At 50.0% G+C, this 16,790-nt stretch overlaps 1 protein-coding gene across 1 annotated transcript in view; it reads left to right on the top strand.

Annotated features, from left to right (window-relative positions):
- The first annotated feature begins 205 nt into the window (after window positions 1-205).
- The window catches only part of Arhgap35 (Rho GTPase activating protein 35), a 34,619-nt gene continuing 18,034 nt past the window's right edge, over window positions 206-16,790 (top strand). The window contains exons 1-2 of the mRNA XM_013032749.1: window positions 206-4,055; window positions 9,071-9,215. Of these exons, the coding sequence (XP_012888203.1) occupies window positions 372-4,055; window positions 9,071-9,215 (3,829 nt within the window). The 5' untranslated portion in view covers window positions 206-371. The remainder of the gene's footprint in view (window positions 4,056-9,070; window positions 9,216-16,790) is intronic.

Below are 16,790 nucleotides of genomic sequence, written 5' to 3'. Positions count from 1 at the left end.
GCTTCAGTATCAGCTCTGCTTCTGTGAGTCTTAGGCATGCATATCTTCACCTAGCATAAAGCCTGCCGTGTTAGGTATTTAAATATTTGGCGAGTCAAAGAGTTGATTGGTTGAGTGCTTAAAATTAAAATTTCTAACACTCTGAAGCTCATAGTTTTGTGTGTCTTTCCTTCCCTTCGTCTAGGAGGAAATGTCGGCACTTGGGCGATGAGAAGCAGTGGTCGCTGGGGTGCTGCGCTGTGCAGCACCATGGGCTCTGACTCTTGCACCGCGTGGGCAGTTGGCCTCCACTGCTGCTGTTGAGAGCCCTCCCTCCACAGGAACACTAACCTGATCTCGGACGTGGCTGATTGTGGCAGGATGTGTCGACGATGATGATGGCAAGGAAGCAAGATGTCCGCATTCCCACCTACAACATCAGCGTGGTGGGATTGTCTGGGACCGAGAAGGAGAAGGGCCAGTGTGGCATTGGGAAGTCATGTCTGTGCAACCGCTTCGTGCGTCCGAGTGCTGATGAGTTTCACTTGGACCACACCTCCGTCCTCAGCACCAGTGACTTTGGCGGGCGAGTGGTCAATAATGACCACTTTCTCTACTGGGGAGAAGTTAGCCGCTCCCTCGAGGACTGCGTGGAGTGTAAGATGCACATTGTGGAGCAGACTGAATTTATTGATGACCAGACTTTTCAGCCTCATCGAAGCACGGCCCTGCAGCCCTACATCAAGAGAGCTGCTGCAACCAAGCTCGCATCGGCTGAAAAACTCATGTACTTTTGCACTGACCAGCTGGGGCTGGAGCAGGACTTTGAGCAGAAACAAATGCCCGATGGAAAGCTGCTGGTCGATGGTTTCCTTCTTGGGATTGATGTCAGCCGGGGCATGAATAGGAACTTTGATGACCAGCTCAAGTTTGTCTCGAATCTCTACAACCAGCTTGCAAAAACAAAAAAGCCCATCGTGGTGGTCCTGACTAAGTGCGATGAGGGTGTTGAACGGTACATTAGAGACGCACATACTTTTGCCTTAAGCAAAAAGAACCTCCAGGTTGTGGAGACCTCGGCGAGATCGAACGTCAACGTGGACTTGGCTTTCAGTACCTTAGTGCAGCTCATTGATAAGAGCCGGGGAAAGACGAAAATTATTCCTTATTTTGAAGCTCTTAAGCAGCAGAGTCAGCAGATCGCCACAGCGAAAGACAAGTACGAGTGGCTCGTGAGTCGCATTGTGAAAAATCACAACGAGAACTGGCTGAGCGTCAGCCGAAAGATGCAGGCCTCCCCCGAGTACCAGGACTATGTCTACCTGGAAGGGACGCAGAAAGCCAAGAAGCTATTTCTCCAGCACATCCACCGCCTCAAGCACGAGCACATTGAGCGCCGGAGGAAGCTGTACTTGGCAGCCCTGCCCTTGGCTTTTGAAGCTCTCATACCGAACCTAGATGAGATCGACCACCTCAGCTGCATCAAAGCCAAAAAGCTTTTAGAGACCAAGCCAGAGTTCCTGAAGTGGTTCGTTGTGCTTGAAGAGACCCCGTGGGATGCCACCAGCCACATCGACAACATGGAGAATGAGCGGGTTCCCTTTGACTTGATGGACACGGTTCCTGCGGAGCAGCTGTACGAGGCCCACTTAGAGAGGCTACGGAATGAGAGGAAGAGAGCGGAGATGCGGAGGGCATTCAAAGAAAACCTGGAGACCTCGCCGTTCATAACGCCCGGGAAGCCTTGGGAAGAGGCCCGGAGCTTTATTATGAATGAAGACTTCTACCAGTGGCTGGAAGAATCTGTGTACATGGATATTTATGGGAAGCACCAAAAGCAGATCATAGACAAAGCAAAGGAAGAGTTTCAAGAGTTGCTTTTGGAATATTCAGAATTGTTTTATGAACTGGAGCTGGATGCTAAGCCCAGCAAGGAAAAGATGGGCGTCATCCAGGATGTTCTGGGGGAGGAGCAGCGGTTCAAGGCATTGCAGAAGCTGCAGGCGGAGCGTGATGCCCTCATCCTGAAGCACATCCATTTCGTGTACCATCCGACAAAGGAGACGTGCCCCAGCTGCCCAGCTTGTGTGGATGCCAAGATTGAGCACTTGATCAGTTCGAGGTTCATCCGCCCATCTGACCGCAATCAGAAGAATTCGCTCTCTGACCCCAACATTGATAGGATCAATTTGGTTATCTTGGGCAAAGATGGTCTTGCCCGAGAGTTGGCCAATGAAATTCGAGCTCTTTGTACAAATGATGACAAATATGTGATAGATGGCAAAATGTATGAACTTTCCCTGAGGCCGATAGAAGGGAATGTCAGGCTTCCCGTGAACTCTTTCCAGACGCCGACTTTTCAGCCCCATGGCTGCCTCTGCCTTTACAATTCAAAGGAATCGCTGTCCTATGTTGTTGAGAGCATAGAAAAGAGCAGAGAGTCCACACTGGGCAGGCGGGACAATCACTTAGTCCACCTCCCCCTGACATTAATTCTGGTCAACAAGAGAGGAGACACCAGTGGAGAGACCCTACATAGCCTGATACAACAAGGCCAGCAAATTGCTAGCAAGCTTCAGTGCGTCTTTCTTGATCCTGCTTCTGCTGGCATTGGTTATGGACGGAATATTAATGAGAAGCAAATCAGTCAGGTTTTAAAGGGACTCCTGGACTCTAAGCGTAACTTAAACCTGGTCAGTTCTACTGCTAGCATCAAAGATTTGGCTGATGTGGACCTACGGATTGTTATGTGTCTCATGTGTGGCGATCCCTTTAGCGCAGATGACATCCTCTTTCCTGTCCTTCAGTCCCAAACCTGTAAGTCTTCCCATTGTGGAAGCAACAACTCTGTGTTACTTGAACTTCCAATCGGGCTGCACAAGAAGCGCATTGAGCTGTCTGTCCTTTCTTACCATTCCTCATTTAGCATCCGGAAGAGCCGGTTGGTTCATGGGTACATAGTTTTTTATTCAGCCAAACGTAAGGCCTCCTTGGCTATGTTACGTGCCTTTCTTTGTGAAGTGCAGGATATTATCCCCATCCAGCTTGTAGCACTCACTGATGGCGCTGTAGATGTCCTGGACAATGACTTAAGTCGGGAACAGCTGACGGAGGGGGAGGAGATTGCCCAGGAAATCGACGGGAGATTCACAAGCCTCCCCTGTAGCCAACCTCAGCATAAGCTTGACATCTTCCACCCATTTTTTAAAGATGTGGTGGAGAAAAAGAACATCATCGAGGCCACACACATGTATGATAACGTTGCTGAGGCCTGTAGCACCACCGAGGAGGTGTTCAACTCCCCCCGGGCAGGCTCGCCACTCTGCAACTCAAACCTGCAGGATTCTGAAGAGGACATGGAGCCGCCGTCATACAGCCTGTTTCGGGAAGACACGTCACTGCCTTCCCTGTCCAAAGACCATTCTAAACTCTCTATGGAGCTGGAGGGAAATGATGGGCTCTCATTCATCATGAGCAACTTTGAGAGTAAACTGAACAACAAAGTACCTCCGCCAGTCAAACCAAAGCCTCCTGTCCATTTTGAAATTACGAAGGGTGATCTGTCTTATTTGGACCAAGGCCATCGGGATGGGCAGAGGAAGTCCATGTCCTCTAGTCCCTGGCTGCCACAGGATGGGTTTGATCCTTCTGACTACGCAGAACCTATGGATGCTGTGGTCAAGCCAAGGAACGAAGAAGAAAACATATATTCGGTGCCCCACGACAGCACTCAAGGCAAGATCATCACCATCCGGAATATCAACAAAGCTCAGTCCAACGGTAGTGGCAATGGTTCTGACAGTGAGATGGACACGAGTTCTCTAGAGCGAGGCCGCAAGGTGTCCATTGTGAGCAAGCCTGTGCTGTACCGGACCAGGTGCACCCGACTTGGGCGGTTCGCTAGTTACCGAACCAGCTTCAGCGTGGGGAGTGACGATGAGCTGGGGCCCATCCGGAAGAAAGAGGAGGACCAGGCCTCCCAGGGATACAAGGGGGACAACACTGTCATTCCCTATGAAACCGATGAAGACCCCAGGAGGAGGAATATTCTTCGCAGCTTAAGGAGGAACACCAAGGTAAGACTGGGCAGAGTCAGAGCAATGGTTGCTCAGTGCAGTGGCTTTCGAGAGAGGTGATGAATGATGATCACTTTGCAATGACAACTAATTCTGCTAAAGAACTGCTTCCTGGTTCACACCTGTAATTCTAGCTACTCAGAAGGCTGAGATCTAAGGATCAAGGTTTGAAGCCAGCTCAGGCAGGAAAGTCTGTGAGGCTCTTATCACCAATTAACCACCAAAAAAAAGAAAGAAAGAATTGGAGGGGCTGGGAATGTAGCTTAGTGGTAGAGTGCTTGCGTAGTATGCATGAAGCCCTGAGTTCAGTTCCTCAGCACCACATAAACAGAAAAGGCCGGAAATGGCACTTTGACTCAAGTGGTAGAATGCCAGCCTTGAACAAAAGAAGCTTAGGGATGGCACCCAGGCCCTGAGTTCAAGCCTCAGGACTGGCAGAAAAAAAAAATGGAAATGTAAACTGTTAGTCTTGAGCAAAAAAGCTAAGGCTTAGTACCCTGACCCTGAGCTCAAGTCCCAGTACTGGCATACACAAAAATTGTGACTAGTAAAATAAGAGTCTCATCGACTTTCCTGCCAGTTTTCTTGCCATATAGTGTCAGAAAGATGAGGGCAGTACCATGTGGCTCTACCTCCATTGCCTGCTGATGACCTTTGATTACCCCACCTCCTGTTTACCCCTTGAGGGGTTCTTGGTTCGCTCCAGTATTTCCTACTCCAGGTCAGCATGAGGCAGGCCAGCGAAAGCAATCATAGTGGAGAAGCCAGAAAACAGCTCCCTGGAGTTCCTGAAGCTTCTGTTTAATGATAGTGGAACATTTTGCATTTCTTCTCTTCTTCCTCCATTCCCAGTAAAAACTGTTGCCAGAACAGCGTATCTGAATGATGACATTCAATTTGTGGGAGTGTTGGCACACCTGGGAATTAGGAAGGTGGCATAATAGCATACTGAATTATCACTCTTTTCTGACTTTTGGTGACATTTTTTAATACTTGCTGCAAGTGATCTTTTTAAAACACATCCCCAAATAAGCCCTGCTTTGCACCACTTTCACTTTGGTGCAAGCACAGCTGGAGCCTTTGGACTCTGAGCCTTGGCTAGCTGTGCTCCTGTCCTGCTGTGGTCAGGCTTGCTCACCTAGGACCACATCTTGGGCTGCTGGGTCAGATGGCTAGAAGATGCCACTTCCCTTCTGGCTTTAGTGCTACAGGCCACACCTCTTCAAGTCAAATAGAAATGATTCCTCTGATAACTCTGGCCCCAGGGTAATCGCATGGCAGCCTTGGCTTGGAGTGTCCTTTGAAAAGAGTGAGTAGAAGGTGAAATTGTCACTTCCTGTCTTGGAGAATGGTGCTTTGAAATGAGTGGGGCTGCTTTGTCATCATGGTGCTGGGAGCAAATGGCCTTGCCGTTATGAGCTAAGAATGCAGACTGACACTTGTTTTACTGGAAAAGCAAAATACCATCAGGACAGGGAGTGCCAAACCAGCCCTTTGGTGAGGGATTTGGCCTTTGAGCATGCCAAAGAGAAAGGAGCCAAGGCACTCTGGTTTCAGCTAGTCATGGAGAACATTGGTCCCTTCTGATGCCAGAGACTGCTGAGGAAACAGCCCCAGTCTGGCCCAAGGCTGTAGCACCCACTCTGGGCAGCACACAGTCACAGCCACTGAGAACACCATCCTCCACCTAGGGAAGGCTGGGCTGCCTCAGAGACCAAGGGTACTGACTAGCAGCTAAACTGTGGTCACATCCCAACTCCCTACTTCATCCCTTGGCCATGGGGTACCTGGATCAAAGAGGGAGACCTTTATGCAGGGTTATGAGGAATGAAGCCCAATGTGGCGAGGCTCCCACAGCTGGACCTAGAAAAGGGAGGAGACTGAAGCCAGGCCCGGTGGGAAGGTCCAGCTGACCACCACCACCACCTCCCCTTTCTGAGTAAAATTTGGCTCTCATGTTCTTTTGCGGCTTTCTCTGCGCTTATCCTGACAATCGCCCTGTAGCCCTGGCTGATTTTGCTAGAGGAGTGCTTTACTGTACAGCTGGAGGCAGGGAGGAAAGGGCGAGCTTTCATCTCCGGTGGAAGTGCAGCCTCTGAAGCTCCTTCTGCTCTGGGTCCCTTTCCCAGAGGAACCATTCAGCAGCCATCCTTGGTGGGAGCCTTCTGCACTCAGCTGAATGAGCGAAGCTGCATCACATTGGGCTGTGAATGGAGCTTTGTCTGCAGTGCTGGTGAGCACACATGGGCTCCGGCTCTCGCGCCCAGAGCCCCGCCTGAGCCTCCCAGCTCCACAATTGTGTCTTTGGGGCTGACTCCAGTTACTGCACTTGGTGTGTTTGACCATGATTTAAAAAGACATTATTGGCTATTTACCCTTCGATCAGACGTGTTCTTATTTTTGTGTTAAAACAAAACAAGACAAAAAAAAAAAACAAGACAAACAGAATGATAAAGAAAATCTTTCACCCACTGAAGCTACCACATGACAAGACAACCTATTGAAAAGCTCCCAGTTCAATCACGCATTGTTTAGTGTATAAGGCTCCAAGTAACCAGTTTGACAGTTTGTCGTCCCCCCCCCCCCCCCACATACACATACACACTGAATTGGCTTATTTCATTGCATTCAGTGAATTGGCTGGTTGTTGTAGCTTTGTGTGGACACAGCTCTCATTTTGTGAGGCCCAGAGCGGAGTTGCAGTTTCTAGTGTGAATAAAAACCAGCTGGGGAGTGGGACTGCTCATCCCGGGAGGGATGTGGGTTTTGACAGGCAAGCTCAATGCTGGAGACCTCAGCTGTGCATAACTTGCGGGCTTCAGGAAGGTTAGTCCTAGCCTCCATGGGCTGAATGGACCAATTCCTCATCCCTGGGCCTTGAGACTGTGCTCTTCTGACCTTGGATTCCCTGGCTTGCATCCCCCCTACGTGCTGCCCTTCAGGGAGAGGACTGGACTCACCCACTCCTCACCCAGGGTGCAGGAGGAGACTTGTGCGAATGCTAAATGCTATAGTGCCCAGCATACTCACCTTGTTGGCACCTGGCAGGGATGGTCTTTATCAACCAGAGGTGGTATAGGATACTGACAGCACTGTGAACCAAGTTTTACCCTGAGCTGGGACAGCTAGGAAAGCCCCATGAGAAAATGGAGGAAGGAAATGACTTGGGAAGTCAGGCAGGTAATGCCCACGGAGCGGGGCTTTGTGGGGATACAGTGTGTCCCACTCAAAGCAAGAGCATAGTCCCTGTTCAAATGCTTGCTGGAAGCTAGGGAGCACCCACCATGTGCCCTATTCCTTGACTCAGATACTCTTTCCTTCTCTCTCTCTTTTTTTTTGCCATGCTGAAAACTGAACCTAGGGCCTTACACATCCCAGGCAAGTGCTGTACCAATTGAGCTATGTCCACAGCACCACAGGATGCTGCTACCTACCTGTCTGGGCTGACCTTGAACTTGGATTCCTCCTACCATCACCTTGAGAATAGCTGATCACAGGCTCACAGGCGGGCACTACTATGCCTGACTCTTTTCTGTGTTTTAAGGAGGTGATTTTGTTCACCTTTAGAGATGAGATGACTTTAGGACTCAGAGATTAAACACTTGCCCAAGCTAATGCTGCTGAGAAGTAAAGGAGCTAAACGTTTGAATCCAGTCTAATGGCCACCACCCTAGTGAGTCTCTAGAGGTCTGCAAGAAACCTGCCAATCTTACCAGTCAGGAACATGCATTAAGACAGTCTGCTTGTTTAGTTTGTGCTTCCAAATCAAGGGCCTTGGTCCTTTAAGTGAAATTTTATTCCATACCCCATGTCCCCAGCAAATAGTATATGCTGTTTGTCTCAGCCTACAAAGCTGAGGTAGGTAGGGGCAGAAGCAAGATGTTCTAATGTGTGTTGGTTCTGGGCTTGGACTCTAGCCCTAATGTTTGGGTATTTTGACATGAATAAAAACATTTATAGGCACTAGAAGAGAGTATATGAAGTTGACACCTAAACGTTGGCACCCTGAACAAGCTACATAGCTTCTGTTCCCCAGGAGCTAGAATGAAGAGTGCATCCAGAGAGTGTAGAACCCTGCAAGGCGCTGCTGTGTGCTTACAGCCCTCGGGTCCTTTTTCTTCTCCCAGGGTGACATCTAGTGCACTGTTGGCTGTGACCGTGTCTTCCTTCACCAGTTAGAGTAAAAAAAGTTCATTGAAAGTGGGAGACCATCTTGGACATGGTATAAGCTCTGCTGCCAGTTTGCTATGTGATCCTGGATAATTCACTTAAAAAATGGCAAGCCAGATATGATGGCACATGCTTGTTCAATTCCTTGAGACAAGGTAGAGATTGCAAGCATCTAGATTCAAGGCCAGCCCAGTCAGAAGGTAAGCAAGTCCCCCATCTCAACCAACAAACCAGAAAAAGTGGTGCATTGATATAGTCTGGTTATGGGGGAGGCATACATAGGAGGATCTCAGTCTGAGGCTGGCCCCGTCAGAAAAGATGATCCTGAACTTTCCTACCTAGGCTGGCTTCAAACTGTGATCCTGAGTAGCTGCGATTACAGCATCCAGCGTAACCCTCTTCTTTTTAGTAGATATTTTAACAGTAGTCCCAGTACTGGCACAAACAAATAATGAAATAAAAAGGATGAATGATTTGAAGCAGATCATCTCAGTATTAATAGTGCTAAGAGCATTGGGAGTTAACCCCAGGATGGTGGACAGGGGATTGTTACGTGGGGCAGCCAGCTGCAGCACCGTGCATGCCGGATGTCTCCTAGAGGAAGGGGACTGCTTGTTTTCCAACCCATTGTTTCTGAAGATTGTTTTAATAACAGTGGCACCTCAGAGTGTGACTGTGGCCGCTTCCCACTGTCTTGTATGGTATTTGGAAGCCGTAATATGCAAAACTAGCCAGATGAGTTTTCCAGAAGGGCCTGTACCACTGTGCGCTGCCTTCTAGTGGTCTTCGGGTATGTGCCGATATTCTCATTTTGTGTTTGTTTCCTTTTTCTCTTTTGTGGACAGAAACCAAAGCCCAAACCCCGACCATCCATCACAAAGGCAACCTGGGAGAGTAATTATTTTGGGGTGCCCTTAACAACTGTCGTGACTCCAGAGAAACCAATCCCCATTTTCATTGAACGATGCATCGAGTACATCGAAGCTACAGGTAAGAGGGCAGCCGGATCATAGCCATCAGACTGCTTGCCGTGTTCAGGAAGCTGTGGGAGGCTGTGTCCTCTGGAGTTCTGGAAGCTGTGCTTTAGTGTGGGATGTTCTGGGTGGAGAAGGGCAGAGTGTTAGACTTGTGGGGCCTCCATGCTAGTGGTGTGAGAAAGTCTGTCTCAGGACCACAGGTGTGGCAGGGCGCATGTCCTCCCTTCTGTGCCAGCTCCACAGCAGCCAGTTGAGGGCAGAACAGGGGTTGTCATCATGTCCTCTGCGCTATTCAGACGTGTGTCACATTTCATGAGCTGACTGAGACACTCAGGTATTGGTAGGACTTTTTTCCTGAGGTGTGAAAACAAGTACAACTGCCTGACCGTTTGGGATAATCATAAAGGGAAGCTGTCTTAAAATGCTCTGCAGGGGCTGGGAAGGTGGCTCAGTGGTAAAGTGCTTGCCTAGCATGCAGGAAACCCTGGATTCGATTCCTTAATACCACATAAATAGAAAAGGCTGGAAGTGGGGCTGTGGCTCAGCTGGTAAAGTACTAGCCTTGAGCAAAAGCAGCTCAGGGGCAGTGCCCAGTCCTTGAGTTCGAGCCCCAGGACTGGCTAAAAAAAAAAAAAAAATCTGTAATGTTCTTTTTTTCCTTTTTCCCCAATGCTGGGGACCAGACCAGACCGGGGCTTTACATATGTGAAGCAAGTACTACTGCTGAGCCACATCCCCAGCCTAATGCCATGTTCTTGAAACAACAGAATTTGACTTGTGTTAAATCTTCTGTTTATATTGGACACTTATGCCTATAATCCTAGCTACTCAGGAGGCTGAGACCTGGAGGATTGAGGTTCGAAGCCAGACTGGGCAGAAAATCTGCAAGTTTCCATCTTTAATTAACAAAATGCCAGAATGGAGGAGTGGCTCAAATGGTAGAGCACCAGCCATGAGCAAGAGCCCTGATCAAGCCCCAGTAATGGCACACACACAAATTGTTTATATTCAGTTAGTACTCTTACTGTCTCTTTGGCGTTCCAGTTTCCCTTCATTCTTCTCCTGCACCTGGTAAGTGGGATATGATTCCCCATCCCTGACTTCCAGGTAGCTAAGATGATGGGCTCGAGCCATCGCTCTGACTTAGGTAAAAAATACTCATCATAAAGTTTTGTTGGGTCCGTATTGCTGTTTGCTCAGTTGGCTTGAAAGTGTCATGGCTGAGTTTATACCAGGATGTAATCAGTATGCTCACTGCATTAAGTCCCTTTCCATCCAGAACTGTCCTCTCTGCTCTGTTTTAGTGGTGACCTCTGAAGAGTCTAGACTGCTGTCTTGTCAAATGGTCCTTTGTGTTGTGCACCGTCTAGACCTTTCCATCATTCTCAGTCCTCTTCCAGCACTGTCCATGACGGCTTCTGAAAGAGACTGGGCTAAGCTCCCAGGAGGTGGCGGGTGCAGACCTGCTGCCTCCCTCTCTGGGCAGGGTGTGTCTGGGACTTGGGCACAGGGCAAGTGGGTGCTGCCACCTGGCTTCCAATCCCCTCTCCCCACTCATCCATGCATGCTAGGAATTGCCATAGACTGCATTGTTACATGGAAGCCCTGGCAGGCACTCCTTGCCAATGGCAGATGACTTTCCCAGTGAACCTGTTTGCCAGGCATGGCCAGACAGTGCAGAGTAAGAAATCATCATGTCCCTGCTGTTACGAGCCCTCTACTTTGGCACTCTGACACTTGTCCTGCCAAATAAAACATTGCATCATCCTGGCTGAGGCAGAGCATGGGAGCTCCCCTGCTCCCCTGGAAAGAACACCAGGCAACCTCCAGTTCTGGTGACACCACCAGCAGGGATAGGCACCAGAGAGACCCAAAGTTTTCTTAGAAGGAGGTGGCCCAATTATCACAGATGGGACACCTTGAACCCTCTACTTTAGAGATGGTTTCCTCTGAGCAATCTATTCACTGTAAAACCAATGACTCCCTGTAGGTGTGTAACCAGAAGTAAGCGGGGCAGAACCCAGTGTTCAGGCTTGTGTCTCCACACCTGGCACATGGGTTTATGGGGCTGCAGTGCTGTACTACAGTTTTAGTAGAAACAGCAGGGAGGGTTGGTATCTGAAGCCGGTCCTGGGCAGTGTGTGGAAAGAAACCTTGTGGCCAGGTTCCTGGGAGTGCTGTGTCCCCTTCCTGTCATTTGGGAGTAAACAGCCAGCTCCTTCTAAACACAGATCACGAGAAAAAGGACCATGGGCCAGGCATGGTGTCCACCTGCAGTCTCAGGCAAAGTCTCAAAGGTCTCGAGTTCAACTTCAGCCCAAACTTCATAGTTAGCCCCTTTCTCAAAAAGCAAAAAAGAATCATGTTTTCTCCCCTCAGAATCTGCCCTTCCTGGGTTTGTGACCTGACTGTGGTTGAAGCATCTCCCTGCACTTCTTCTTGAGTTTGACCCGCTCATTGCCCTGGCTCTGTACCCTGAGGTCACTCTGTGTCAACATGACAGCCAATGGGTAGAAAAGCTCTTGCGTGGATGTGCGGCACTTTTGGGCCACTGGCAGCCTGTGCTTTATGTGCTAATGAGGCACTAGTTTTTCACTCAGCTCTGGTTACATGGAGGAGGGCAATGCCACCACTGCAGCTGCTCTGGGACCTCCCTGAGAGCGAGGGAGGCAGGTGGGGAGACCTCAGAGTCGGGGGGCAGGGACACCTCACATTTCTAGCTCCAATGATTTTTTTTCTCCCTTCCTCATTCTCATCCATGTGGAAATTGTGGCAGCATGGAGTCACTGTTCCCTTCAAGGGCTCTGAGCTTCTCTAAGAGATAGATAGGGACAGCAGCCAGGCTAACCTGGTTCACAGCCAGAAGTAAGCATATTCCTTTCTGTGTGGCTGTGTGTGTGTGTGTGTGTGTGTGTGTGTGCGCGCGTGCGCGCGCGTATTTGTATTGTGTGTGCGCACATCCAACAGTACTAGGACTTAAACTCAGGGCCTCATGCTCTTGCTTAGTTTATTTCACTCAAGGCTGGTGCTCTACCACTTCAGCCACACCTCTACATCTGGCCTTTACTGGTTAATGGGAGGTAAGAGTTTCTTAGACTTTCCTGCCCTGGTTGGCTTCAAATATCACTCTTCAGGTCTCAGGCTTCTGCATAGCTAGAAATATAGAAGTAAGCCAGCAGTTTTGGTTTGTGATTGTGTGTGCATGTGCGTTTGTGCACGTGCGCGCGCGCTGCTCTGAGACTCAGAGCTTTATGCTCTTAGTTGACTTCTTTGCTCATAGCTGATGCTCTACTACTTGAGTCAGGTCTCCAGTTCCTTGGCCAGTGTTTATTGAATATTTTCTTTAAGTAGACCCCTACTAATTCCAGGCATTATGTTAGACTCATTGTGTTGCTCTCAAGTCCAGGGGTAGATGAGGTAGACATTAATGCATAATTAATCAGGCAAAGAGCATTACTGTTAGCTTCAGCTTGCAGCCCTTCAGGGACTGATATGTACCTCAAGACACTTCTCCATCATGGCATTCAACATGCTAAGATAAACTCGTCAGGAGTGCCTCCCACCAGGTTCACTCCAGCGTTACCTCAGTAACATGCACGTGTGTCTCTGACCTCCTAGCTGTGGCTTTGTGGTGGGGTGTCTTTTAGGACTGGGTGAGGACGGGGACACCAGGGCAGCTCAGGCCACTGTGCAGCAGCCGGGATGTCACCTGGCTAGGTGCTTCCCATGGTTCTTTTTCTGCTGTTTCCAGTGGGATAGCCCCAGGGCCTCAGCTTCTGGGCCACATAAAGCATCACAGATGAACTTTGGCCCATGGTGCCTGGGGTCACAGATGCTCTTCGTGACGCCTCACAGCCGGACTCCTAGCTAAGATGCTGGGCTCTGCTGGCAGGGTGTGAGTCTGGTAGTGAACACTTCCCTCCCTTGCAACACTCTCAGTGAATGGCCTGTGCCTGAACATCCAGCTCTGTGGCCTTCCTCCTGATGTGGTTCATTTGTTCACTTAAGTGTGTAGAGTGCCTGCTCAAGCCAGGTTTAAATTTCACCCCTAATTGATGAAGCATCTTTAGGGAATGTGCTCGCCATTAGGCCCAAGGCCTTTGGGAGATGGATCTCCTCACCAGACCCCAGGGCAGAATGTAACTCCTTCGCAGCTTGAGGCTGCCTGCGGAGAGCCAGGTGGGCTCTTGAGCCTGCCCACATTTTGGGCCTTTGGATTCCTTCCAGATGCTCTGTGCGGGATGAGCCTCAGGTCCAGCCTTGGCCCTGCTGTGATGCATAACTGTTTAGCCTTGCCATTATGTGGGGCTCATGGAGTCATTGAGATGATCTGGTGTGGCACAGACCCTGTCAGGGTAGCGGGGCTGTGGCTTGGATGCCTCTCTAGGCCCTCGTTTATTGCCAGCATAGAGCCCGCAGACAGAGTATTGCCGAGCCCCCTTACCTCGCTGTGGGTAAGGGGAGAAGCTGGGGGCTGAGGAGGCATGGCATTTGACCTCTGATGAGGTCACCCTGTCATTGTGTGGGGTACAGCCTGGCTTAGAGGACTCAGTACTCCCACTCTGCCTTTCTTGCAGACCTTCCTCCCTCTGCTCCTCCTCCTCTCTTACCAGAGGCTGGACCCTCATATTGGTGGGCTAGAGCCACACAGGGGGAATGCAGGGTGGTAGGCAGGAGGCTCATGCGTCCCTCTCTCCTGCCACCCCCACTTGGCAGGTTCCCTACCTAGCAAGGGGAAGAGACATGAGTGAGCTCCCCCACTCCTGCCCTCTGCCCTGTCCACCATGGAGAGAAGGTGGCTGGGAGGAGGGTACTGCTGAAAGCCAAGATGTCTGGTACCTCATGTCCCCGCCCCCAGAAATGGGAGCGTTGAAGGTGTGCTGTTGGAGCCCCTTGGTCAGGGAGCAGTCAGGACCGCTGCCAGGCGCTTGCTGTGGTCATCAGCACACAGCGATGCCGCCCAGCGCGGAACCTTGGGCCCACACTGGCAGAGCAGAAGTGGGGCAGGCCGAGGGGGAATTGAGGCAGCCAGCGTCAGAGGGCTGAACAAGACAGAGTGAATCAGCTGGGGTGAGGAAGATCAACTCGTGCTTTTGTGTCCCGCCTGGCTCTCTTAGCCTTGCTGCTTTGAAATATGAGATGATTGCGTATCAGACCGCTGAATCCCATTTTTCAAACAGAGATGCTCTAAGACTTGGTGATTTCACTCCAGTTTGGGTTCATCCACTTTTGGCTGGAATCCCTGGCTGTTTAAGTTCAGTGGCCTCCCAACAGTCTAAAGCAAAAGAACTCACAATTTATCTTTGCACGTCATTGCAGTTTGGTTGAAATGAGACCTTGCTGGTATGTAGTCCGCAGCTCCCGATAAGGAATTACAGTCGGTGTTTGTGTTTGGTGGTGTTTTATGTGCTTCAAAAGCCACAACAGAGAGCTCTTTCTTCTGTGGTGGTTGTCCAACGTGGCAGACAGCAAGAAAGGGCTTCTGTAGGGCCACAGCTTCAGGAGTGCTCTGCCTCCTGGCGGCCCCTATTGCAGCACATGCTCCCATGGGGTACCCCGAGCCCACAGTGGGAGCCTCTGCAGGCTGCAGCCGAGCAGTGAGTGTGGAGTTGTCGCCTCACAGAGAGCAGATGGGGCATGTAATGAAGGAAGCTGGGGAGTCTGAGCTGCCTGCCCCCTGCTGCTATGGCTACCACTGGCAGGGCATTGGCAGAATGCAGTGAGCAAGCCCAGGGTTAGACCAGGAAGAGGCGGTGGCCATCAGCATGGTGAGGACAGTCAGGGTTTCCGAGACAGAGGCCTGCACATTCCATGAACTGTGTGTTGTTTGTGCCCTCCCGGGATGGGTTTCAGCCCACACTGCTGGCTAGCCCTTGGAGCCTCTCAGAGCTGTGAACAGTGAACAGCACTAGTTCCCACTTCCTGTGTTTGGGACAGGGAAGCCACAGGTGGCACGCAGACCCCTGGGAGAAACCAGCTGCAGGCAGTGGGGGTCAGGCTCTTTGCCTCAAGCCTGGCTCTTTGCCCCAGCTGTGTCTCTACTGAAAAGGAAGGGCAAAAGAGCAACAAAATTGTCATCTTAGGTGGGTTTTTTTGGTCAGTTGTGGGGCTTGAACTCTGGGCCTGGGTGCTGTCCCTCAGTTCTTCGGCTCAAAGCTAGCGTTCTACCACTTGAGCCAAGGCGCTACTTCCGTTTTTCTGGTGGTTAATTGGAGATAAAAGTCTCACAGGGGCTTTCCTGCCCGGGCTGGCTTTGAACCATGATCCTTGATCTCAGCCTCCTGAGTAGCTAGGATTACAAGCATGAGCCTCCAGCACTCAGCTGTCATCTATGCTTTTTTTTGGTGCCAGTACTGGGTTTGAACTCAGAGTCAGTGTTTCTCAAATGCTTACAAACTGTGAAACCTAAGATGACAAGTAGAATGCAGTGGGGCACACTTGTAATCCCAGCTACTCAGGAGGAAAGGAGTATGAGCCTCAATAGTCAAAACAAACCAGCAAGCTTGGTGGCATATGCCTGCAATCTCAGCATAAGCAGTGGAGGCAGGAGGACCTGGAGAGTTCCAGGTCAGCCTAGCCTATACAACAAGAGATACACACTCCCCCCCCCCCCCAGTCCCACAAAAGCAGATGTGATTGAGCCAGAGGCATAGCTCCAATGATGAGAACAGCAGCTGTGCGTGGAAAAAGCCAAGTGAGAGGCCTTGAGCTGGAAGTAGGTCCCTTTGCACTTGATAGATAGGGCCTTGCTGTTGCTCTATATCTAATCACCTTTGCAGTAGCCTCAGGCTCTAATAATGCTGTAAAGATAGCTCAATGTGTTTAGCCTTGGAGGCAGCAGAGCTGGCTCATTTAGAGCACCAGCTTCATGAGTTCCTTCCCCAGCACCAAAATCCCACCAGACAAACAGAAGACATAAAGGTGATTGGCAGCCTTGCTTGCTGTCCAGCTAGGAGGTAGGTTTCTATTTTGTCTAGGTCCTCGCAGACCCCCTTCACAGTAGTTCCCCAGCTTTTTGAGTCAGTGGAAATTTCAGCCAGTGGCCCTTAGCCTTTAAGGATGACAAGGCTGACAGATCATTTTTCTGCCAAACAAAGACAGAAGGGGTTTTAGTTGTTGTTATTTTTTTAAGTAAAGCTATCTTTCATGATTCCATAAAATAGAGAATATTTTATTAACTCAGCAGTGGGAGAGGTAATTTCAGAATACAACCAGCCTGTGTAAATATTTTATGTCAGCATTTGGTACAAAACACAGGACATGCCAGGCACTGGTAGCTCATGCCTGTAATCCTAGCTACTTAGGAATCTGAGATCTGAGGATCAGGGTTCAAAGCCAGCCTGGTCTGGAAAGTCCATGAGATTCTTTTTTTTTTTTTGTAGAGTAGAAAACAAACTATGTCCTGTGTTTTTTTCTTTTTTGTCAGTCATGGGGCTTGAACTCTGCGTTTGGGCGATGTCCCTGAGCTCTTCAGCTCAAGGCAAGCGCTCTACCACTTGAGCCACAGCACCTCTTCTGGTTTTCTAGTGGTTTATTGGAGATAAGAGTCTCACAGACTTTGCTGCCCGGGCTGTCTTTGAACCGTGAT

The sequence above is a fragment of the Dipodomys ordii genome, unplaced genomic scaffold (genome assembly GCF_000151885.1).
Source record: "Dipodomys ordii isolate 6190 unplaced genomic scaffold, Dord_2.0 Scaffold156, whole genome shotgun sequence".
NCBI lineage: Eukaryota > Metazoa > Chordata > Mammalia > Rodentia > Heteromyidae > Dipodomys > Dipodomys ordii.
Note: the sequence above shows the minus strand (reverse complement) of the source record. Positions and strands in the feature narration are given on the sequence as shown.